General features: G+C 44.9%; 2 protein-coding genes across 2 annotated transcripts in view; one reads left to right on the top strand and one right to left on the bottom strand.

The window, feature by feature from the left end:
- The window catches only part of LOC124003240 (ubiquitin carboxyl-terminal hydrolase 37-like), a 30,121-nt gene extending 19,506 nt beyond the window's left edge, over positions 1-10,615 (bottom strand). Inside the window, exons 1-4 of the mRNA XM_046311334.1 lie at positions 10,414-10,615; positions 3,992-4,114; positions 1,900-2,061; positions 1,417-1,548 (exon numbers count right to left, since the gene is read on the bottom strand). Coding sequence (XP_046167290.1) covers positions 1,417-1,548; positions 1,900-2,061; positions 3,992-4,114; positions 10,414-10,529 — 533 coding nt within the window. The 5' untranslated portion in view covers positions 10,530-10,615. The remainder of the gene's footprint in view (positions 1-1,416; positions 1,549-1,899; positions 2,062-3,991; positions 4,115-10,413) is intronic.
- Positions 8,456-14,809, top strand: LOC124004129. Its single transcript, XM_046312920.1, has 4 exons — positions 8,456-8,590; positions 13,375-13,543; positions 13,631-13,692; positions 13,891-14,809. The coding sequence occupies exon 4, from the start codon at positions 13,922-13,924 to the stop codon at positions 14,807-14,809; it is 888 nt and encodes a 295-aa protein (XP_046168876.1). The 5' UTR covers positions 8,456-8,590; positions 13,375-13,543; positions 13,631-13,692; positions 13,891-13,921.
- The last annotated feature ends 5,110 nt before the right edge of the window (positions 14,810-19,919 follow it).

Here is a 19,919-nt window from a genome sequence, read left to right as displayed (position 1 = left end):
AGAGAGGGAGGAGGGGGGAGGGGGAGGAGGATTCAGGAGGGAGGAGAATGTGGCAAAGAGCTTCCTAGGGTTAGAGGCAGATGCTTGGAATTTAGAGTGGTAGAAAGTGGCTTTAGCAGCAGAGACAGAGGAGGAAAATGTAGAGAGGAGGGAGTGAAAGGATGCCAGGTCCGCAGGGAGGCGAGTTTTCCTCCATTTCCGCTCGGCCTTCCGGAGCCCTGTTCTGTGAGCTCGCATTGAGTCGTCAAGCCACGGAGCGGGAGGGGAGGACCGAGCCGGCCTGGAAGATAGGGGACATAGAGAGTCAAAGGATGCAGAAAGGGAGGAGAGGAGGGTTGAGGAGGCAGAATCAGGAGATAGGTTGGAGAAGGTTTGAGCAGAGGGAAGAGATGATAGGATGGAAGAGGAGAGAGTAGTGGGGGAGAGAGAGCGAAGGTTGGGACGGCGCGATACCATCCGAGTAGGGGCAGTGTGGGAAGTGTTGGATGAGAGCGAGAGGGAAAAGGATACAAGGTAGTGGTCGGAGACTTGGAGGGGAGTTGCAATGAGGTTAGTGGAAGAACAGCATCTAGTAAAGATGAGGTCGAGCGTATTGCCTGCCTTGTGAGTAGGGGGAAGGTGAGAGGGTGAGGTCAAAAGAGGAGAGGAGTGGAAAGAAGGAGGCAGAGAGGAATGAGTCAAAGGTAGACGTGGGGAGGTTAAAGTCGCCCAGAACTGTGAGAGGTGAGCCGTCCTCAGGAAAGGAGCTTATCAAGGCATCAAGCTCATTGATGAACTCTCCGAGGGGACCTGGAGGGCGATAAATGATAAGGATGTTAAGCTTGAAAGGGCTGGTAACTGTGACAGCATGAAATTCAAAGGAGGCGATAGACAGATGGGTAAGGGGAGAAAGAGAGAATGACCACATGGGAGAGATAAGGATCCCTATGCCACCACCCCGCTGACCAGAAGCTCTCGGGGTGTGCGAGAACACGTGGGCGGACGAAACTTATTCTTATCCCACTTATTCTCCTAAGATATTTGGTTTGGATACTGCTCTCAATTCCAGAGCATTTTAAAAGCTACCAAATGTCCCATACTAATGTGGAATGTTCAGTCAATGACCTGTATGGGTAATATAGTCATTCTACAGTTTCCAAATTGGCCTACAAATATCTACATCATAATCATTGTGTCATTGTTGTTCCTCTCTGTTATGAAGATTCCTGAAAACAAAACAAAAATGGAAATAAATAAATAAATGCAGCGGAATATGAAGTGGTTAAGGTTAGGGAAAGGGGCTAGCAAAAATTATTTCCTAACCTGCTACGAAAATCACTTTCTATAGAAGTGGCATGAAGAGTGTGTCCCTCCTTGAATTTATGAACAGAAATAATGGGTGGTTGGGGGTGTGTCTACTTTTGTGCCTTCCCTTACCTGAGCAGGTTGGAGAAGGGGGAGGAGCTCCAGAGTTGTTCCTGGCGTAGGATTTCCTTTGAGAAGGAAGGCAGGACCAGGAGGCACTGCAGGGTGGCGTTTAGGAAGCAAGTGTTGCCAATGTTAGGCAACCTGTGAAGAAGAACCAGCCATCAGTACACACATAGAGATACTATATCCTAGAAACATTGAGTGGCCTATGTCATAAACCTTCATAACTCTAGAAAGTGCTGACAATGGCAGCCATCTTGGTCAGGGATAAGTTATATGTCACTCTATTAGTACACAAAGAAGTGGATGTCCTTTAGACCAAGATCGCCATAAATCATGGGTTTATAAATATCTAATAAAACGGACATGCTTGATAGTAAGCCCCATCCCCATAGTCAATCAGACATTGATCTCTAAACAATAAAGAGCTTATTTTCAATGCATCTGCATTGTGTTGTGGTGTGGTTGCATTTGCAGTGTGTTTTGGTTTACCCAAGAAGTTCCATGTTGACCAGGGCCCCCCGTTCTCCTCTGGCCCCCTGGGTCTCCTCTGTCCTTCTGGTGGCTGAGCTGGCCCTGGGAAGAGTCTGGCTTCTGGCACCTGAGCCTGACCTCTGGGGCCTTGAGATAGAGTGGTCCTGAAGAGACAGAGGTCTGAAGGAAGGAGAGAAATAGGTGTAAAGCTTCCAAAGCAGAGATAGTATCACTCTACACAGTATCTCTCTCTTACAGACCAGTATCCCTTCTTTCTTTTCTCTCCAAAACTCTTGAACGTGCCGTCCTTGGCCAGCTCTCCCGCTATCTCTCTCAGAATGACCTTCTTGATCCAAATCAGTCAGGTTTCAAGACTAGTCATTCAACTGAGACTGCTCTTCTCTGTATCATGGAGGCGCTCCGCACTGCTAAAGCTAACTCTCTCTCCTCTGCTCTCATCCTTCTAGACCTATCGGCTGCCTTCGATACTGTGAACCATCAGATCCTCCTCTCCACCCTCTCCGAGTTGGGCATCTCCGGCGCGGCCCACGCTTGGATTGCGTCCTACCTGACAGATCGCTCCTACCAGGTGGCGTGGCGAGAATCTGTCTCCTCACCACGCTCTCTCACCACTGGTGTCCCACAGGGCTCTGTTCTAGGCCCTCTCCTATTCTCGCTATACACCAAGTCACTTGGCTCTGTCATAACCTCACATGGTCTCTCCTATCATTGCTATGCAGACGACACACAATTAATCTTCTCCTTTCCCCCTTCTGATGACCAGGTGGCGAATCGCATCTCTGCATGTCTGGCAGACATATCAGTGTGGATGACGGATCACCACCTCAAGCTGAACCTCGGCAAGACGGAGCTGCTCTTCCTCCCGGGGAAGGACTGCCCGTTCCATAATCTCGCCATCACGGTTGACAACTCCATTGTGTCCTCCTCCTAGAGCGCTAAGAACCTTGGCGTGATCCTGGACAACACCCTGTCATTCTCAACTAACATCAAGGCGGTGGCCCGTTCCTGTAGGTTCACGCTCTACAACATCCGCAGAGTACGACCCTGCCTCACACAGGAAGCGGCGCAGGTCCTAATCCAGGCACTTGTCATCTCCCGTCTGGATTACTGCAACTCGCTGTTGGCTGGGCTCCCTGTCTGTGCCATTAAACCCCTACAACTCATCCAGAACGCTGCAACCTGTCTGGTGTTCAACCTTCCCAAGTTCTCTCACGTCACCCCGCTCTCTCCACTGGCTTCCAGTTGAAGCTCGCATCCGCTACAAGACCATGGTGCTTGCCTACGGAGCTGTGAGGGGAACGGCACCTCAGTACCTCCAGGCTCTGATCAGGCCCTACACCCAAACAAGGGCACTGCGTTCATCCACCTCTGGCCTGCTCGCCTCCCTACCACTGAGGAAGTACAGTTCCCGCTCAGCCCAGTCAAAACTGTTCGCTGCTCTGGCCCCCCAATGGTGGAACAAACTCCATCACGACGCCAGGACAGCGGAGTCAATCACCACCTTCCGGAGACACCTGAAACCCCACCTCTTTAAGGAATACCTAGGATAGGTAATCCTTCTCACCCCCCCCCCCCCTTAAAAGATTTAGATGCACTATTGTAAAGTGGCTGCTCCACTGGATGTCATAAGGTGAACGCACCAATTTGTAAGTCGCCCTGGATAAGAGCGTCTGCTAAATGACTTAAATGTAAAAATGTAATGTTAAATACTATACTGTACTATAAACACAGTCTGAGTAGTTATGAATGTATTGATGTCCATATAAATGCAGTGTACTAAGTAGACCAGGGCAATAGGTTAGTACTCTATTTATCCACTAGATGTGATTAGAAGAGCCTAAAACTGCAGTTTGAGGAAAATAACTTTCTAGGACTGTGTTATCAAGCGTCTCAGAGTAGGAGTTTGATCTAGGATCAGTATTTCCTTTTAGATCATAATAAATCAGATTATTATGGACAGAGAGGACCTGATCCTAGATTAGCTCTCATACTCTTGATTAACACTGGCCCTGGTCTTGTAGCTCTAAAGCCAACTCTTCAAGGGGACTCTAGGATGGCACTGTACTTATTTTATTTTTGTTTGAATTACCTGAATGTTGCGCCCTCTTGGCTGGTGTCTCCATGACTGTCCAGAGGGTTGGTAGGAGAGGGAGAACTAGGACGGGACACCCCTGGAGAGGATTTCACTGGGGAAGGGTGTTTGGCAGGTGACCTGGAGAGAGAGGGCTGTTTAGCAGGAGAGCAAGGCTGAGAGGAACAGTTAACAGGAGAGGGAGGTGGATAGAGGGAGGAGAGTTGGTCAGAGGGTGAGGGGTCAGAGGTGGCGGAGGATTTCCGTTCAGAACGGTCAGTTGGAATTGGAGAGGGAGATGAAGTGCTACTCTCCTTCTTATTTCTTGTCTTCTGCTCCACATCAATTGAATTGGCTTTCTGCCGTTTTTTCTGTTGACAAGGATATGTGTTAGTGCTAAATCATTTTCCCCCGATCCCCAGCCAATGTAGAAAAAAAATGTGTGTGGGAGGAGGGGGGGGTCATATTAATAGGAACAGGTAGGCCTAAATTAGAGGAACTTAGCTATCTATCCTCAACCTCAAACAACACAGTATAGACAAGTTACATTGAGTGACATTTGCAAAAGCTGAACTTCATATACATTTCATGTACACTTTTTATGTATTCGTCAATCAGAATCTACTTTTACTTAATTCTTCCCGCTAGGTCTAAGAGAAAAAATACTACTCCAGAATTGAAGTAGTTGTTAATTGATTAAATCAAATCAAAATCAAATCAAATCAAATTTATATAGCCCTTCGTACATCAGCTGATATCTCAAAGTGCTGTACAGAAACCCAGCCTAAAACCCCAAACAGCAAACAATGCAGGTGTAAAAGCACGGTGGCTAGGAAAAACTCCCTAGAAAGGCCAAAACCTAGGAAGAAACCTAGAGAATGACCTGATTTCATACCTTTTTGCACCAGCAGAAACAAGCCATGTCGATAACCAATTAAGACTGATACATATCCACATTACATCATTTTTCAAATTGGCTTTAAGACCATTGTGATGTCATCGGTCATGTATGACACCATAGTCTGGCAACCCAATCTAGAATTGTTTTAAAATATAGAGGTCAATTATCAAATATGTTTTATTGAATGTAAAGTTCTGCAGTATACATACAATATTGTAGATATGCTCCATTGTTTTCTTGTTCCTTTTTTTACATACAGTTTTTATATATTGTTTATTTGAACATGCCACCACAATCAATGCATTTTAAGTGCCTTCATCTTCCTGGGTTTTTTGATAACTTCCATGTTGTTTGTGGGTTGGTCATCGGTTTATTGAAATGCTAAATGCTTTTTCTCATATTCACCAGCAGATGGACAAGGGTTGGTCAAAATAATGTGAACAGGTTTAGCCTAAACCTCAAATAACAATCCAGATTGGTCAGGGACAGTTTTCCGTATTCAATTTTGCCCTGAGGGCAGCTCTGCCTCAAGGGCAGAATGAAAGTGATTGGTTCAATTTAAGCTCAATGGTCAGTGGGCAGAGCTTAAAGTGCCCAGTGAAAGTTAATAACCAATCTGATGGAGCTTAAGAATTTTGAAAAGACTAAATGGCCAAATGTTGCACAATCCAGGTATGGAAAGCTCCTAGATTTACTCAGAAATACTCACAGCTGTAATCGCTGCCAAATGTGCTTCAACAAAGTATCGACTTAGGGGTTTGAATACTTACAGTATGTAAATTGAATATTTTTTTTAATTTTCAATACATTTGCAAACATTTCAAAAAACATGTTTTAACTTTGTCATTATGGGCTATTTTGTATAATTGGGTGAGAGAAAAAAATATATTTACTCTGAATGGGGATCATACTTAGGCAGCCCTTTTTCCCATCATTAGGTTGTGGGATCTTGTTTTCTGTTTAGTTTCTGTAGCCTGACAGAACTGTGCGTTTTCGTTTTTTTGACTTTGTTATTTTGTTTGGTGTCATCAATAAAGATACGATGTACGCCCACCACGCTGCGCCTTGGTTTCCTTCAAAAAACGAGAGATGTTACAGCTAGGGAGAAGTGCAGGTTTGAACTAATTAAACAACAAAGAATATGATCTACATTGTCATTCTCTGTGTGTTAAATAAAAACTGTTTAATGTGAAACTACAGTAACTCAAAGCTAAAAAAATATATAAAGAAAGCAGTCCAATGTTATTTGTTACCATGACTTTACTGCAAATGACACTCAAGTCTCAAGAAAAAACAATACACTAATATTACAGTTAGCCATGACAGCCTTTATAATGCAACACTTATGAGCACACACATCTAAATATTGCACTTGGGAAAAAAACATCTTAAAAACCCTTGGATGCAATGCTGGTCAAAATTACCCTTCCTACCCCCCCCAAAATTACCCCCCCCCCCAAAATGTCATCATCTAATATTCCAGGAAATCCTTAAATAATGTGTCTTTAATGTTCTAACATCCTAGTTTTGTTTTTTAATTTCTTATTTTTTAAGTAAAAATAGTTTTTGCATCACTACCCCAAGTTTTCAAATGTAAGGTCAAATATGACCCGTATGTATTTCCCAAGGAATTCACTGCATTGTGTCGTCAAATTGACCTTTCTTTTTGCTACAAAAATAAAATCCAAGTAATTAATATAATATTTATTAAATATCTTGTTTTTAATGTTCATTAATCACAGTTTTCATTTCTCCTTCTTAACTAATTGAGTAATAAGAGTTTCATTAGGAGGCTCATAAGAATGTTGCCAGATATACAACCAAAATGGTTTTACAGATGCCAATCTGAGGTATCCAATTCAGATGACACAGACTACAGTTGAAGTCGGAAGCTTACATACAACTTAGGCAAATACATTTAAACTCAGTTTTTCACAATTCCTGACATTTAATCCTAGTAAAAATTCCCTGTCTTAGGTCAGTTAGGATCACCACTTTATTATAAGAATGTGAAATGTCAGAATAATAGAGAATTATTTATTTCAGTTTTCATCACATTCCCAGTGGGTCAGAAGTTTACATACACTCAATTAGTATTTGGCAGCATTGCCTTTAAATTGTTTAACTTGGGTCAAATGTTTTGGGTAGGCTTCCACAAGCTTCCCACAATAAGTTGGGTGAATTTTGGCCCATTCCTCCTTACAGAGCTGATGTAACTGAGTCAGGTTTGTAGGCCTCCTTGCTCGCACATGCTTTTTCAGTTCTGTCCACAAATTTGGAATTGGAAGTATGCGTGGGGTCATTGTCCACTTGGAAGTCCCTAAGCTTTAACTTTCTGACTGATGTCTTGAGATGTTGCTTCAATATATCCACATAATTGTCCTACCTCATGATGCCATCTATTTTGTGAAGTGCACCAGTCCCTCCTCGCAGCAAAACACCCCCACAACAGGATGATGCCACCCCTGTGCTTCACGGTAGGGATGATATTCTTCGGCTTGCAAGCCTCCCCCTTTTTCCTCCAAACATAACAATGGTCATTATTATATTTACTGTGGACATAGATACTTTTGTACATGTTTCCTCCAGCATCTTTACAAGGTATTTTGCTGTTGTTCTGGGATTGATTTGCACTTTTCGCACTAAATTACGTTCATCTCTAGGAGACACCGCTTATCCTTCCTGAGCGGTATGACGTCTGCGTGGTCCCATGGTGTTAATACTTGCGTACTATTATTTGTACAGATGAATGTGGTACCTTCGGGCATTTGGATATTGCTCCAAAGGATGAACCAGACTTGTGGAGGTCTACAATTTTTTCTGAGATCTTGGCTGATTTCTTTAGATTTTCCCATGATGTCAAGCAAAGAGGCACTGAGTTTGAAGGTAGGCCTTGAAATCCATCCACAAGTACACCTCCAATAGACTCAAATGATGTCAATTAGCCTATCAGACGCTTCTAAAGCCATGACATCATTTTCGGGAATTTTCCAAGCTGTTTAAAGGCACAGTCAACTTAGTGTATGTAAACTTCTGACCCACTGGAATTGTGATACAGTAAATTAAGTGAAATAATCTGTCTGTAAACAATTGTTGAAACAATTACTTGTGGCATGTACAAAGTAGATGTCCTAACTGACTTGCCAAAAAGATAGTTTGTTAACAAGAAATTTGTGGAGTGGTTGAAAAACAAGTTTTAATGACTCCAACCTAACATGCTGACCAGACCGGACACGTCTCCTGCGCGAGCACTGAGCGTCTGAGTTGCCAAGGGCTAAAATAGAACTCCTTTCTATTGCTGTTGCAGATCATGCTGAAAGTCCTGCCTCTCCAATCTCCTCATTGGTTTATAGAAGCAGGTACCCACGTGCCATCTCCTCATGGGTTATACCCACGTGGGTGACTGAAAGACGAACTGCAAGGTACAAACTCCAGTCCAGTTGGTGGCGAAATTCACCTTAAATTGGTTGCTAACCGCCATATCAAGTCTGGAAGTTCCGACCTCCCAATAATTCATTGGATCTCACAACAAACATACGTCCCCTACTTCCTGTAAACAAAAGCCAACTTGGGTGCTTGAAAGATGGACGAGGAGAGATTTTTCATCGAAGTAGAGAAGTACTCACTTTTATATGACTCGTCTTAAAAATTCTACAAGGATCCAACTAATAAAAATGCGTTATGGAGAGAGATTGCAAAGACCATGCACATTTCAGGTAAAGTATAACAACCCAATGTTCATCCTTATAAAACGAACTAGCTAGCGTTAGCTGAATGTAAATGCCATGTGTGCTGTATGCTTTTATAATACAGAAATGGTGGAATTGTACAATAGTTTTAAAGTGTATAATGAATACACAAAACAAATGAAGATATCAAAGTTGAACTTACTGTCTCATGTTGATAAACTACACACACACACTCACACAGTGCATCTAAGTAGGCCTAGCTACAACCATTCTGTCCTGAAAGTCAATTCTGCCTTCCACAGAGGTTAAATATTTAGTCAACTTTTCTCTGACAGAAACTGCCTCCCGACCTGCTCTGTTGGCCTGGATGGCTATGCCTCTCATGCCTTGCCTCACACCTGCCCCACCCTGCTGTAGCCACATTTCCACATCGCAAGGCCTTGTGAGGAAGTTGTGGAGGATGCACATTGCAACCACTAGGATATCAACCTTGCTTGGCAGTAGTTTTATTTTTTGGTAGAGGATCCTCCATCTGACCGCAAGGATCCCGAATGCCTTCTCTGCTGTCATTCTAGCTCGACAGAGACGATAGTTGAAGATTTCTTTCTCACAGCTGATGTTATGCCAGGCATATGGCCTCATCAGGTAGGGCTTTAGTGGGAAGGCAGCGTCCCCCACCATTGTGTATGGTATATTTCCTAAATCTTCACCCCCAAGCAGAAAGGTATCTTGGGGCACCTGCAGGGTTTTTGATGCCATTGCCCTTCCAAGTGGAGAGTTGGCATAGACTTCTCCGTCACTCTTTCTCCCAAAATCCCCCACTTGAATAGCTGTGAAGAGGTAATTGGCATCCACAAGGGCGAGTAACACCACAGAGAAGGTTCCCTTATAATAAAAAAACATCTCCCTGAGTTTGGTTGTTTGGTTATCATGATATGTTTTCCATCAATCGATCCCAAACAATTGGGAAAGTCCCATTTTTCATGAAACTCTTGAGAAGTTTATCTCCAGGCTTCCTCAGTGGGTCGTGGCAGATGGATCGCCAGCATCTTCCTCTCTATGGCCTCACAGGTCTCCATAATGCACTGTGACACTGTCTCGAATCCAAGACGATAGGTGAAGGCCAGGCTGCAAATAGAGTCTCCAGATGCCAAATACCTTTTTTCAGCTCAAGAGGAGAGGCAACCTCAGCCTTGAAAATGCTGATTCGCCTCAGCCACAACCTATGGAACTCGATGACGCTGAAGACGACATGGTGTCCCTGAGCCATGACCCTGTGCTTCAGATACCTGAACAACAGTCAAGACCAACCACTACAGGCACAGCTCAAGACTGTCAGCCAAGAAAAAGAAAACAGAAAGTCAACTATCAAGATGTGGATGAAGAGCTGCTTGCATTTGTCAGGAAGCCAATCCCTTCTGGTGTTACCTCAGAGGAGGAGGCATGTTCACCATGCCTTGATGTGACTGTTAATGTCACCTACATGTTCACCATGCCTTGATGTGACTGTTAATGTCACCTACATGTTCACCATGCCTTGATGTGACTGTTAATGTCACCTACAACAGGTAAACCACGCCTTTATGGGACTGTTAATGTCACCTACAACAGGTGCACCATGCCATGTTGTGACTATTTGTCACCTTGAATAATAATAAGTAAAAGACTAAACAAAGAACAGTGTGTCTTACGTACCTTGAGTATAATGAAGACACTATAACTGGTAATCTGCTTCCTAGATGTAATGGAACAAAGGCATACATCTGTGGAGCATCATGATCACAAGCTTGCTGGAGTTTCTTTACATCCATGCACCTGCTTACACAATACAACCTTTTCCAATAACTAACCTTAGAGTGACAGCTAGTCTTTGCTTAGGCTCTATTGGGGTCCTGTAGTTGGTCGTCTGCTTGGTGAGGTCTGTGCCAACAAAAAACAGAAGAGTCTCCATCTCTTCTGCACTCATCCGGAAGTATCGGTGATGTCGGGCAGGGTCCAAGAGCAGCTCCTGGACAAGGTGGTAGTATTGCCCATGCTACCTTCTCCTCCTTCCCTGTGTGCCTCAATAATACAAGGGCGACCAACTTCTGTTTTAGTAGGTGGTGTCTGTTAATCCATGCCGTTTCGAAAAGCATAAAGTATTGTTTATTTTAAGTTGTATAATATTACAGTTTCTTATTTCATGGGCTTTTATTCAGTAAATTGCATTGTTTATATCTCATACCAGAGTGGTTTGGTTGTAAGGTGAAAGAGACTGGATAATTACAGTAATCAGCCTGCCATCATGTATATTATTGGCATAATGGAGTCACTCCTCAATAATGGAGTCACTCCTCAATTGCGGTGAAATCAGAAGAATCAAAATACATTTCAACAGGGTCACTGGAAAATGCAGGCAAGAAAAGGAGCTAAAAACAGCATTCCGCCCCCAAAATAATATAGTTGGTTCAGAGTTTGCTTTGATATTTGAACCTGTGTTTTGTGATCGCGTGTGGTGTTGGGGGGACAAAATCAATTTGCGCACGCACTTGCGCGGCCGGTTTGGGTTCCGTGTAAGTGTATGGAAACTTCCGACTTCAACTGTATGTGCCTGTGGGTCTAGTTGGAGTTGCACCTGGTAGTCCAGCTGTCCTAGATGATTCTACAGATGTGGAGGACTCCTCAGAGTGAAAACCAGTCAAATAGACTGAGTAAAACAGGGTCTTACTGGACTTAACCCCCCCAATAAAGGCAGGACCAGAAGCCATAACATCCTGAGGAGCTGCCCAGGGCCTGCTCCAGGGTCAACAGTTATGTCACCAAAAATTGCCTGAGAACTGTTCATTAGTGACAACGGCATTGAGGAGGTCCTAAAGAGTACACATTTAGAAGGACAAATAATAGTAACAGCAAAAGGGACAGAGTGGCAAGAGGTCAACAAAAGAGGTACTAAAGGCCTTTATTGGCATGGAAAAAAGGTGGGATGTCTCCACAGGAGCTATTTGTGGATCCAATGTATAAGGCCACCAGGTCGGTCGGAAGATATAAGGATATCTGTCGCTACCTGAGGCTTGATGACAAGAGGAACAGAGTGTTCAGAGAGGCAACGAACCACCTGGCAGCCTTCCGGTATGTGTGGGACATTTTCCTAGAAAACTGTAGAGGAAGGTTCATCCCCAGCGACTGAGCCACAGTGGATGTTTAGCTTTCCTACAGACGTGACGCTTGACATTCCATCCAAAGAGTTCAATCTTGGTTTCATCAGAACAGAGACTTGTTTCTCATGGTCTGGGAGTCCTTTAGGTGCATTTTGGCAAATTCCAAGTGGGCTGTCATCTGCCTGTGGACATCTGTTCTACAATGTGCAGCAGAGCATGATACCCTTTGTTGGCACAATTGATCTCTTTCAGGCAGAGAGTACACCTGGCATACCTCTTTTTATCCACTGAGAGGGAAAGTGTGTGGCGTTTCTTTCACCTCTATTAGCATCCAGCATAAGCCAGGCCCAGCTCCAGCCACACTTGAACGCTGAATCCACTTGTTTAACAAGCAACGCCTCATTTTCACCTAATTCTCTCATTCTGAAAATTAACCAAATACTGTCGAGGGAAAACATTAGTTCACAGATAGTAGTTAGTTCGTTAGCTAGTTAACATTTCACAGATTGTCAGGGTCCAGTAAGTTGAGGAATGGCAAAGAAGTCGTATAACGTTACCAATTAATACTATAGCGAATTGGTTAGGGAACTAACGTTAGCTCGCTGTCTGGCTTTATTAGCCAGCTAAGTTTCAAACAATAAACTCAATTTTTTGATCAGCTAAGTTTGCTAATGTTGCTCAACATTTCTCTGGCTAGCTAACGGAGAATTCGATCCAGCTACAGTACTATATAGCAAGATACAATACTTGTTTCACCACACTTTCTCCCTCACCTCAAACTTTCCAAATGCCAGTTGTTTTTCGGTTACAACTCATGAAGTACGCTTCTTCATCTTATCACCCTGGTCAGCGTTATCTCACCTACCTCTTCGTTATCGTTCAGCGGACCCGCTGCTGTAACTGGCGAACTGCCTTTGCACCCTACTGCTCTCTTTCTGCAACTAGAAAATAGCCTTTATATCGGACGTTATAAACACACTTCAAACCGGCGTCAGTCTTGTTGTTATCGACGATATAACATTACTACCACTGTGTCGCAGTTTTTTACTAGTTGTCTTCAGGACTTGCCTCAAATTAATATTTATCGTGTACATCGAATTGTTAAATCAGCCTCCTTGACTCCAGCTAGCAATAATTAAAAGGGGTTCAATATGTATATAGGAAGCTACTTAGATAAGTATGTAGGTGAATAACGTTACCAAGTCAGTGACAGATATAACGTTAGCTAGCGACAACCATATATCTACCTGAGAACGTGTACATCGAATTGTTAAATCAGCCTCCTTGACTCCAGCTTGACAGGGGAGATTACCGTGAGGGCTGCCTGTCACAGGTCCATGAGGAAGAGTGATGGCTACTAGGGACCTTGTTAAACATCTCCTGTGGGACACTGTCATCATTGTCAAAATGTGTTGGAGACAGTGTCAACGTTTAATCTTATCAATAGATAGATATTAATGATGGGTCCCAATCCCAATTTAGAATTGCCCACAGGTTATTTGGTAAAGATCTGTTGATGCAGTGTTTGGTAATTGTGTTACTGAGACACAATGTATTCCTGTATAGTTAAATGAGCCCCTAGTTAAGAAGACCAGATACTGCTGTTTATTGTTATTTATGGGCCGCATCATTATTGTTTCTCACTTCAGTCTTTCATCACACTTATCTTCACAGATGGTGTTAAAGACGCCACTGCTCCTGTGTTGCAGGAAGTGCTGTGTGCAATCATCTGGTGGCCCTTCTTTACCAGACAGCGCACTACTCTCAACTAAACATTCCTGCTGCACCACCAGTTCACAGCTGCACAGACACAGAACAGCGTTGGCACGAGCCAAGAACACTTGTGAGTCTATCAATATCCATTAAAAAAATGCACCTGAAAAGTATTTAGCCTATGTAACAGTAAATCCTTGTTAATTATTGTGTGAAGCCAGGTCCGGTTGATGGGATAGAGTTCCGTAAACTTACTAACTCGTGTGCTGATGGAATAAGGTAAGTTGGAGGTTCCTAAAATGGAAACATTTCGAAAACATTTTTGTGATTTATAAAAAATCTATAAATCTGTATATTTTAATCCATTTTATTTAAACTTTTGGGCTTGTGCTGTTTGTGGAAAAGTCTGTGTCTACTATGAGTCTGTGTCATAGTAATCTCTCCAACCTGATATTAATGTTTTAAAATGTTTTGCAGAAGTTGTCTCTACAAAGCACTCCATGGATATATGCCTGACATGGACCTTCTCCACGTCTCAGAAACATATGCCAACTTTTCTCCACTTACTTCCCCTCTTGTGAAAACAATGGAAATGTCAGCTGATGTGCCCCTGGTTGAGTCCTCCTTTGGGCCAGTGCAAGCTGGCAGTGTGCTGTCCTATCAACTTCCACAGCCAAAGACCCGTGAAATTGTGAAAATTGCCGATGCCCCTTCTCCACTAATACTTCTGTTAGATGGCAACAGGCTTCAGTCTTCCCAGTGTGCTTACATCCTTAGCCATCAGGGGCAGTTCCAGGTCAAGGCATTAGAGACAACCTACGAGATGTCAAACAAAGTCGAGGTTGCTACAAGGGAGCAGAGCAGCAGCCCGGAATGGCATCAGCTCAGGAAAATGAGAATAACATCCTCTCGTTTCCGAGAGGTTTGCCATGTCCGGGGAGAGACCTCAGCGGACCGCCGAGCTGAGCGGATGTTCAAGGGATCTGGTGTGGAGATGAAGAGGGGGCTAGCCATGGAGCCAGTGGCTGTACAGGAGTACTGCACACTGAAGAATGTTAACTTCTTTCCATGTGGCTTCGTAGTGCACCCAGATGCTCCGTGGTTAGGATCTTCTCCAGATGAGATCATATTTGATCCCAGTGTGAGACCACACTTTGGACTCTTAGAGGTCAAGTGCCCAAATGTACAAAGTTATGTTGACTGCCTTTACCTGAGGATACAGAATGGAGAGCTGAAGTTGAAGAGATTTCATGCTTACTACTGGCAGGTGCAAGGTCAAATTCTTCTCACAGGTTGTAGCTGGTGTGACTTTGTCATCTGTGCACAGGAGGACATCCTAGTTGAAAGGATGTCTAAAGATCTACAGGTTTCAAAAAATATAAGAGAGAAGGTTTAACACTTTTATTTTTACCACTACTTGCAGAAGTGTCTCTCGCACCTGAATGGATCCCCTGCATGGGTGCCAAGTTTAGTGGTTTCATGAAAAATAAGTATTGATGTTCTTGTGAAGAAAACTGCAGTATAATATATTTGTTTAAAATAATGTATTTCAGCAAATGTTCAACAGTTCAGTAAATCAATTACACATCTCTAACATTGTATACAGTCTTGCATTCTGGCTATTCTGTGTTTACTTGATTTTTTTCCCCCACCCCTAAACTCATTGCCTAATTAAAGCCAATACAAGCTCCACACAAACTGATATTCACTACAACACAAATGATTGATACATGTCGTAGATAAACAAATTATTATTTTGCTACTACCAAATAAACACATGTACATTTACACTGGCTTGGCCCATGCTCTGACCAAAGGTCCGTTTTGATAGTTGACCAACAGGCAAACAATTGGTTGATGCTGCCTGAGATGGTCAGGGGGGTGACTGTGTCAAACAGCTTGTGCTCCTTTACTCTGCGGATCAGATCAAATCAAATCAAATTTTATTTGTCACATACACATGGTTAGCAGATGTTAATGCGAGTGTAGCGAAATGCTTGTGCTTCTAGTTCCGACAATGCAGTGATAACCAACAAGTAATCTAACTAACAATTCCAAAAAAAACTACTGTCTTATACACAGTGTAAGGGGATAAGGAACATGTACATAAGGATATATGAATGAGTGATGGTACAGAGCAGCATACAGTAGATGGTATCGAGTACAGTATATACATATGAGATGAGTGTGTAGACAAAGTAAACAAAGTGGCATAGTTAAAGTGGCTAGTGATACATGTGTTACATAAGGATGCAGTCGATGTTGTAGAGTACAGTATATACATATGCATATGAGATGAATAATGTAGGGTAAGTAACATTATATAAGGTAGCATTGTTTAAAGTGGCTAGTGATATATTTACATCATTTCCATCAATTCCCATTATTAAAATGGCTGGAGTTGGGTCAGTGTCAATGACAGTGTGTTGGCAGCAGCCACTCAATGTTAGTGGTGGCTATTTAACAGTCTGATGGCCTTGAGATAGAAGCTGTTTTTCAGTCTCTCGGTCCCAGCTTTGATGCACCTGTACTGACCTCGCCTTCTGGATGATAGCGGGGTGAACAGGCAGTGGTTCGGGTGGTTGATGTCCTTGATGATCTTTATGGCCTTCCTGTAACAACGGGTGGTGTAGGTGTCCTGGAGGGCAGGTAGTTTGCCCCCGGTGATGCGTTGTGCAGTCCTCACTACCCTCTGGAGAGCCTTACGGTTGAGGGCGGAGCAGTTGCCGTACCAGGCGGTGATACAGCCCGCCAGGATGCTCTCGATTGTGCATCTGTAGAAGTTTGTGAGTGCTTTTGGTGACAAGCCGAATTTTTTCAGCCTCCTGAGGTTGAATAGGCGCTGCTGCGCCTTCTTCAGACGCTGTCAGTGTGAGTGGACCAATTCAGTTTGTCTGTGATGTGTATGCCGAGGAACTTAAACTAGCTACCCTCTCCACTACTGTTCCATCGATGTGGATAGGGGGTGTTCCCTCTGCTGTTTCCTGAAGTCCACAATCATCTCCTTAGTTTTGTTGACGTTGAGTGTGAGGTTATTTTCCTGACACCACACTCCAAGGGCCCTCACCTCCTCCCTGTAGGCCGTCTCGTCGTTGTTGGTAATCAAGCCTACCACTGTTGTGTCGTCCGCAAACTTGATGATTGAGTTGGAGGCGTGCGTGGCCACGCAGTCGTGGGTGAACAGGGAGTACAGGAGAGGGCTCAGAACGCACCCTTGTGGGGCCCCCGTGTTGAGGATCAGCGGGGAGGAGATGTTGTTGCCTACCCTCACCACCTGGGGGCGGCCCGTCAGGAAGTCCAGTACCCAGTTGCACAGGGCGGGGTCGAGACCCAGGGTCTCGAGCTTGATGACGAGCTTGGAGGGTACTATGGTGTTGAATGCCGAGCTGTAGTCGATGAACAGCATTCTCACATAGGTATCATCTAGGATCATTCTTTCAACATGTACTCTCAGCCTGGCAATGGATTGGGTCTCCCTAACCTCATGCGCTGGCATCTGTGTGCGTCTTGACAGAAATGCTGGCCGGTAGACCTTGCACGGAACAATGTCATCTACGAGAAAGCCCTTATCCACCATAATGGCCAGTTTGATAAAATCCAGAAAATGATTCCATGGCTTTAGAAGCTTCTGATAGTCTAATTGACATCATTTGAGTCAATTGGAGGTGTATCTGTGGAAATATTTCAAGGCCTACCTTCAAACTCAGTGCCTCTTTGCTTGACTTCATGGGAAAATCAAAAGAAATCAGCCAAGATCTCAGAAGAAAAATTGTAGACCTCCATAAGTCTGGTTCATCCTTAGGAGCAATTTCCAAATGCCTGAAGGTACCACGTTCATCTGTACAAACAATAGTACGCAAGTATAAACAACCATGGGACCACGCAGCCGTCATACCGCTCAGGAAGGAAATGCGTTCTGTGAACGTACTTTGGTGTGAAAAGTGTAAATCAATCCCAGAACAACAGCAAAGGACCTTGTGAAGATTCTGGAGGAAACAGTTACAAAAGTATCTATACACATAGTAAACCGAGTCCTATATCGACATATCGACATAACCTGAAAGGCCGCTCAGCAGTACTGTATCATTTTAATCATTTTAATCATTTTAGTCAATAAGATTCTTGCTAGGTAGCTTAACTTTCTGAACATTCGAGACGTGTAGTCCACTTGTCATTCCAATCTCCTTTGCATTAGCGTAGCCTCTTCTGTAGCCTGTCAACTATGTGTCTGTTTATCCCTGTTCTCTCCTCTCTGCACAGACCATACAAACGCTCCACACTGCGTGGCCGCGGCCACCCTACTCTGGTGGTCCCAGCGCGCACGACCCACGTGGAGTTCCAGGTCTCCGGTAGCCTCTGGAACTGCCAATCTGCGGTCAACAAGGCAGAGTTCATCTCAGCCTATGCCTCCCTCCAGTCCCTCGACTTCTTGGCACTGACGGAAACATGGATCACCACAGACAACACTGCTACTCCTACTGCTCTCTCTTCGTCCGCCCACGTGTTCTCGCACACCCGAGAGCGTCTGGTCAGCGGGGTGGTGGCACCGGGATCCTCATCTCTCCCAAGTGGTCATTCTCTCTTTCTCCCCTTACCCATCTGTCTATCGCCTCCTTTGAATTCCATGCTGTCACAGTTACTAGCCCTTTCAAGCTTAACATCCTTATCATTTATCGCCCTCCAGGTTCCCTCGGAGAGTTCATCAATGAGCTTGATGCCTTGATAAGCTCCTTTCCTGAGGACGGCTCACCTCTCACAGTTCTGGGCGACTTTAACCTCCCCACGTCTACCTTTGACTCTTTCCTCTCTGCCTCCTTCTTTCCACTCCTCTCCTCTTTTGACCTCACCCTCTCACCTTCCCCCTACTCACAAGGCAGGCAATACGCTCGACCTCATCTTTACTAGATGCTGTTCTTCCACTAACCTCACTGCAACTCCCCTCCAAGTCTCCGACCACTGCCTTGTATCCTTTTCCCTCTCGCTCTCATCCAACACCTCCCACACTGCCCCTACTCGGATGGTATCGCGCCGTCCCAACCTTCGCTCTCTCTCCCCCGCTACTCTCTCCTCTTCCATCCTATCATCTCTTCCCTCCGCTCAAACCTTCTCCCACCTATCTCCTGATTCTGCCTCCTCAACCCTCCTCTCCTCCCTCTCTGCATCCCTTGACTCTCTATGTCCCCTATCCTCCAGGCCGGCTCGGTCCTCCCTCCCGCTCCGTGGCTCGATGACTCATTGCGAGCTCACAGAACAGGGCTCCGGGCAGCCGAGCGGAAATGGAGGAAAACTCGCCTCCCTGCGGACCTGGCATCCTTTCACTCCCTCCTCTCTACATTTTCCTCCTCTGTCTCTGCTGCTAAAGCCACTTTCTACCACGCTAAATTCCAAGCATCTGCCTCTAACCCTAGGAAGCTCTTTGCCACCTTCTCCTCCCTCCTGAATCCTCCGCCCCCTCCCCCCTCCTCCCTCTCTGCAGATGACTTCGTCAACCATTTTGAAAAGAAGGTCGACGACATCCGATCCTCGTTTGCTAAGTCAAACGACACCGCTGGTTCTGCACACACTGCCCTACCCTGTGCTCTGACCTCTTTCTCCCCTCTCTCTCCAGATGAAATCTCGCGTCTTGTGACGGCCGGCCGCCCAACAACCTGCCCGCTTGACCCTATCCCCTCCTCTCTTCTCCAGACCATTTCCGGAGACCTTCTCCCTTACCTCACCTCGCTCATCAACTCATCCCTGACCGTTGGCTACGTCCCTTCCGTCTTCAAGAGAGCGAGAGTTGCACCCCTTCTGAAAAAACCTACACTCGATCCCTCCGATGTCAACAATTACAGACCAGTATCCCTTCTTTCTTTTCTCTCCAAAACTCTTGAACGTGCCGTCCTTGGCCAGCTCTCCCGCTATCTCTCTCTGAATGACCTTCTTGATCCAAATCAGTCAGGTTTCAAGACTAGTCATTCAACTGAGACTGCTCTCCTCTGTATCACGGAGGCGCTCCGCACTGCTAAAGCTAACTCTCTCTCCTCTGCTCTCATCCTTCTAGATCTATCGGCTGCCTTCGATACTGTGAACCATCAGATCCTCCTCTCCACCCTCTCCGAGTTGGGCATCTCCGGCGCGGCCCACGCTTGGATTGCGTCCTACCTGACAGGTCGCTCCTACCAGGTGGCATGGCGAGAATCTGTCTCCTCACCACGCGCTCTCACCACTGGTGTCCCCCAGGGCTCTGTTCTTGGCCCTCTCCTATTCTCGCTATACACCAAGTCACTTGGCTCTGTCATAACCTCACATGGTCTCTCTTATCATTGCTATGCAGACAACACACAATTAATCTTCTCCTTTCCCCTTCTGATGACCAGGTGGCGAATCGCATCTCTGCATGTCTGGCAGACATATCAGTGTGGATGACGGATCACCACCTCAAGCTGAACCTCGGCAAGACGGAGCTGCTCTTCCTCCCGGGAAGGACTGCCCGTTCCATAATCTCGCCATCACGGTTGACAACT

The sequence above is a fragment of the Oncorhynchus gorbuscha genome, linkage group LG18, assembly GCF_021184085.1.
Source record: "Oncorhynchus gorbuscha isolate QuinsamMale2020 ecotype Even-year linkage group LG18, OgorEven_v1.0, whole genome shotgun sequence".
NCBI lineage: Eukaryota > Metazoa > Chordata > Actinopteri > Salmoniformes > Salmonidae > Oncorhynchus > Oncorhynchus gorbuscha.
Note: the sequence above shows the minus strand (reverse complement) of the source record. Positions and strands in the feature narration are given on the sequence as shown.

What these genes read in the sequence shown, in the direction of transcription:
- LOC124004129 (XM_046312920.1), top strand. Translation starts at nt 13,922, where the DNA reads ATGCCTGACATGGACCTTCTCCACGTCTCAGAAACATATGCCAACTTT.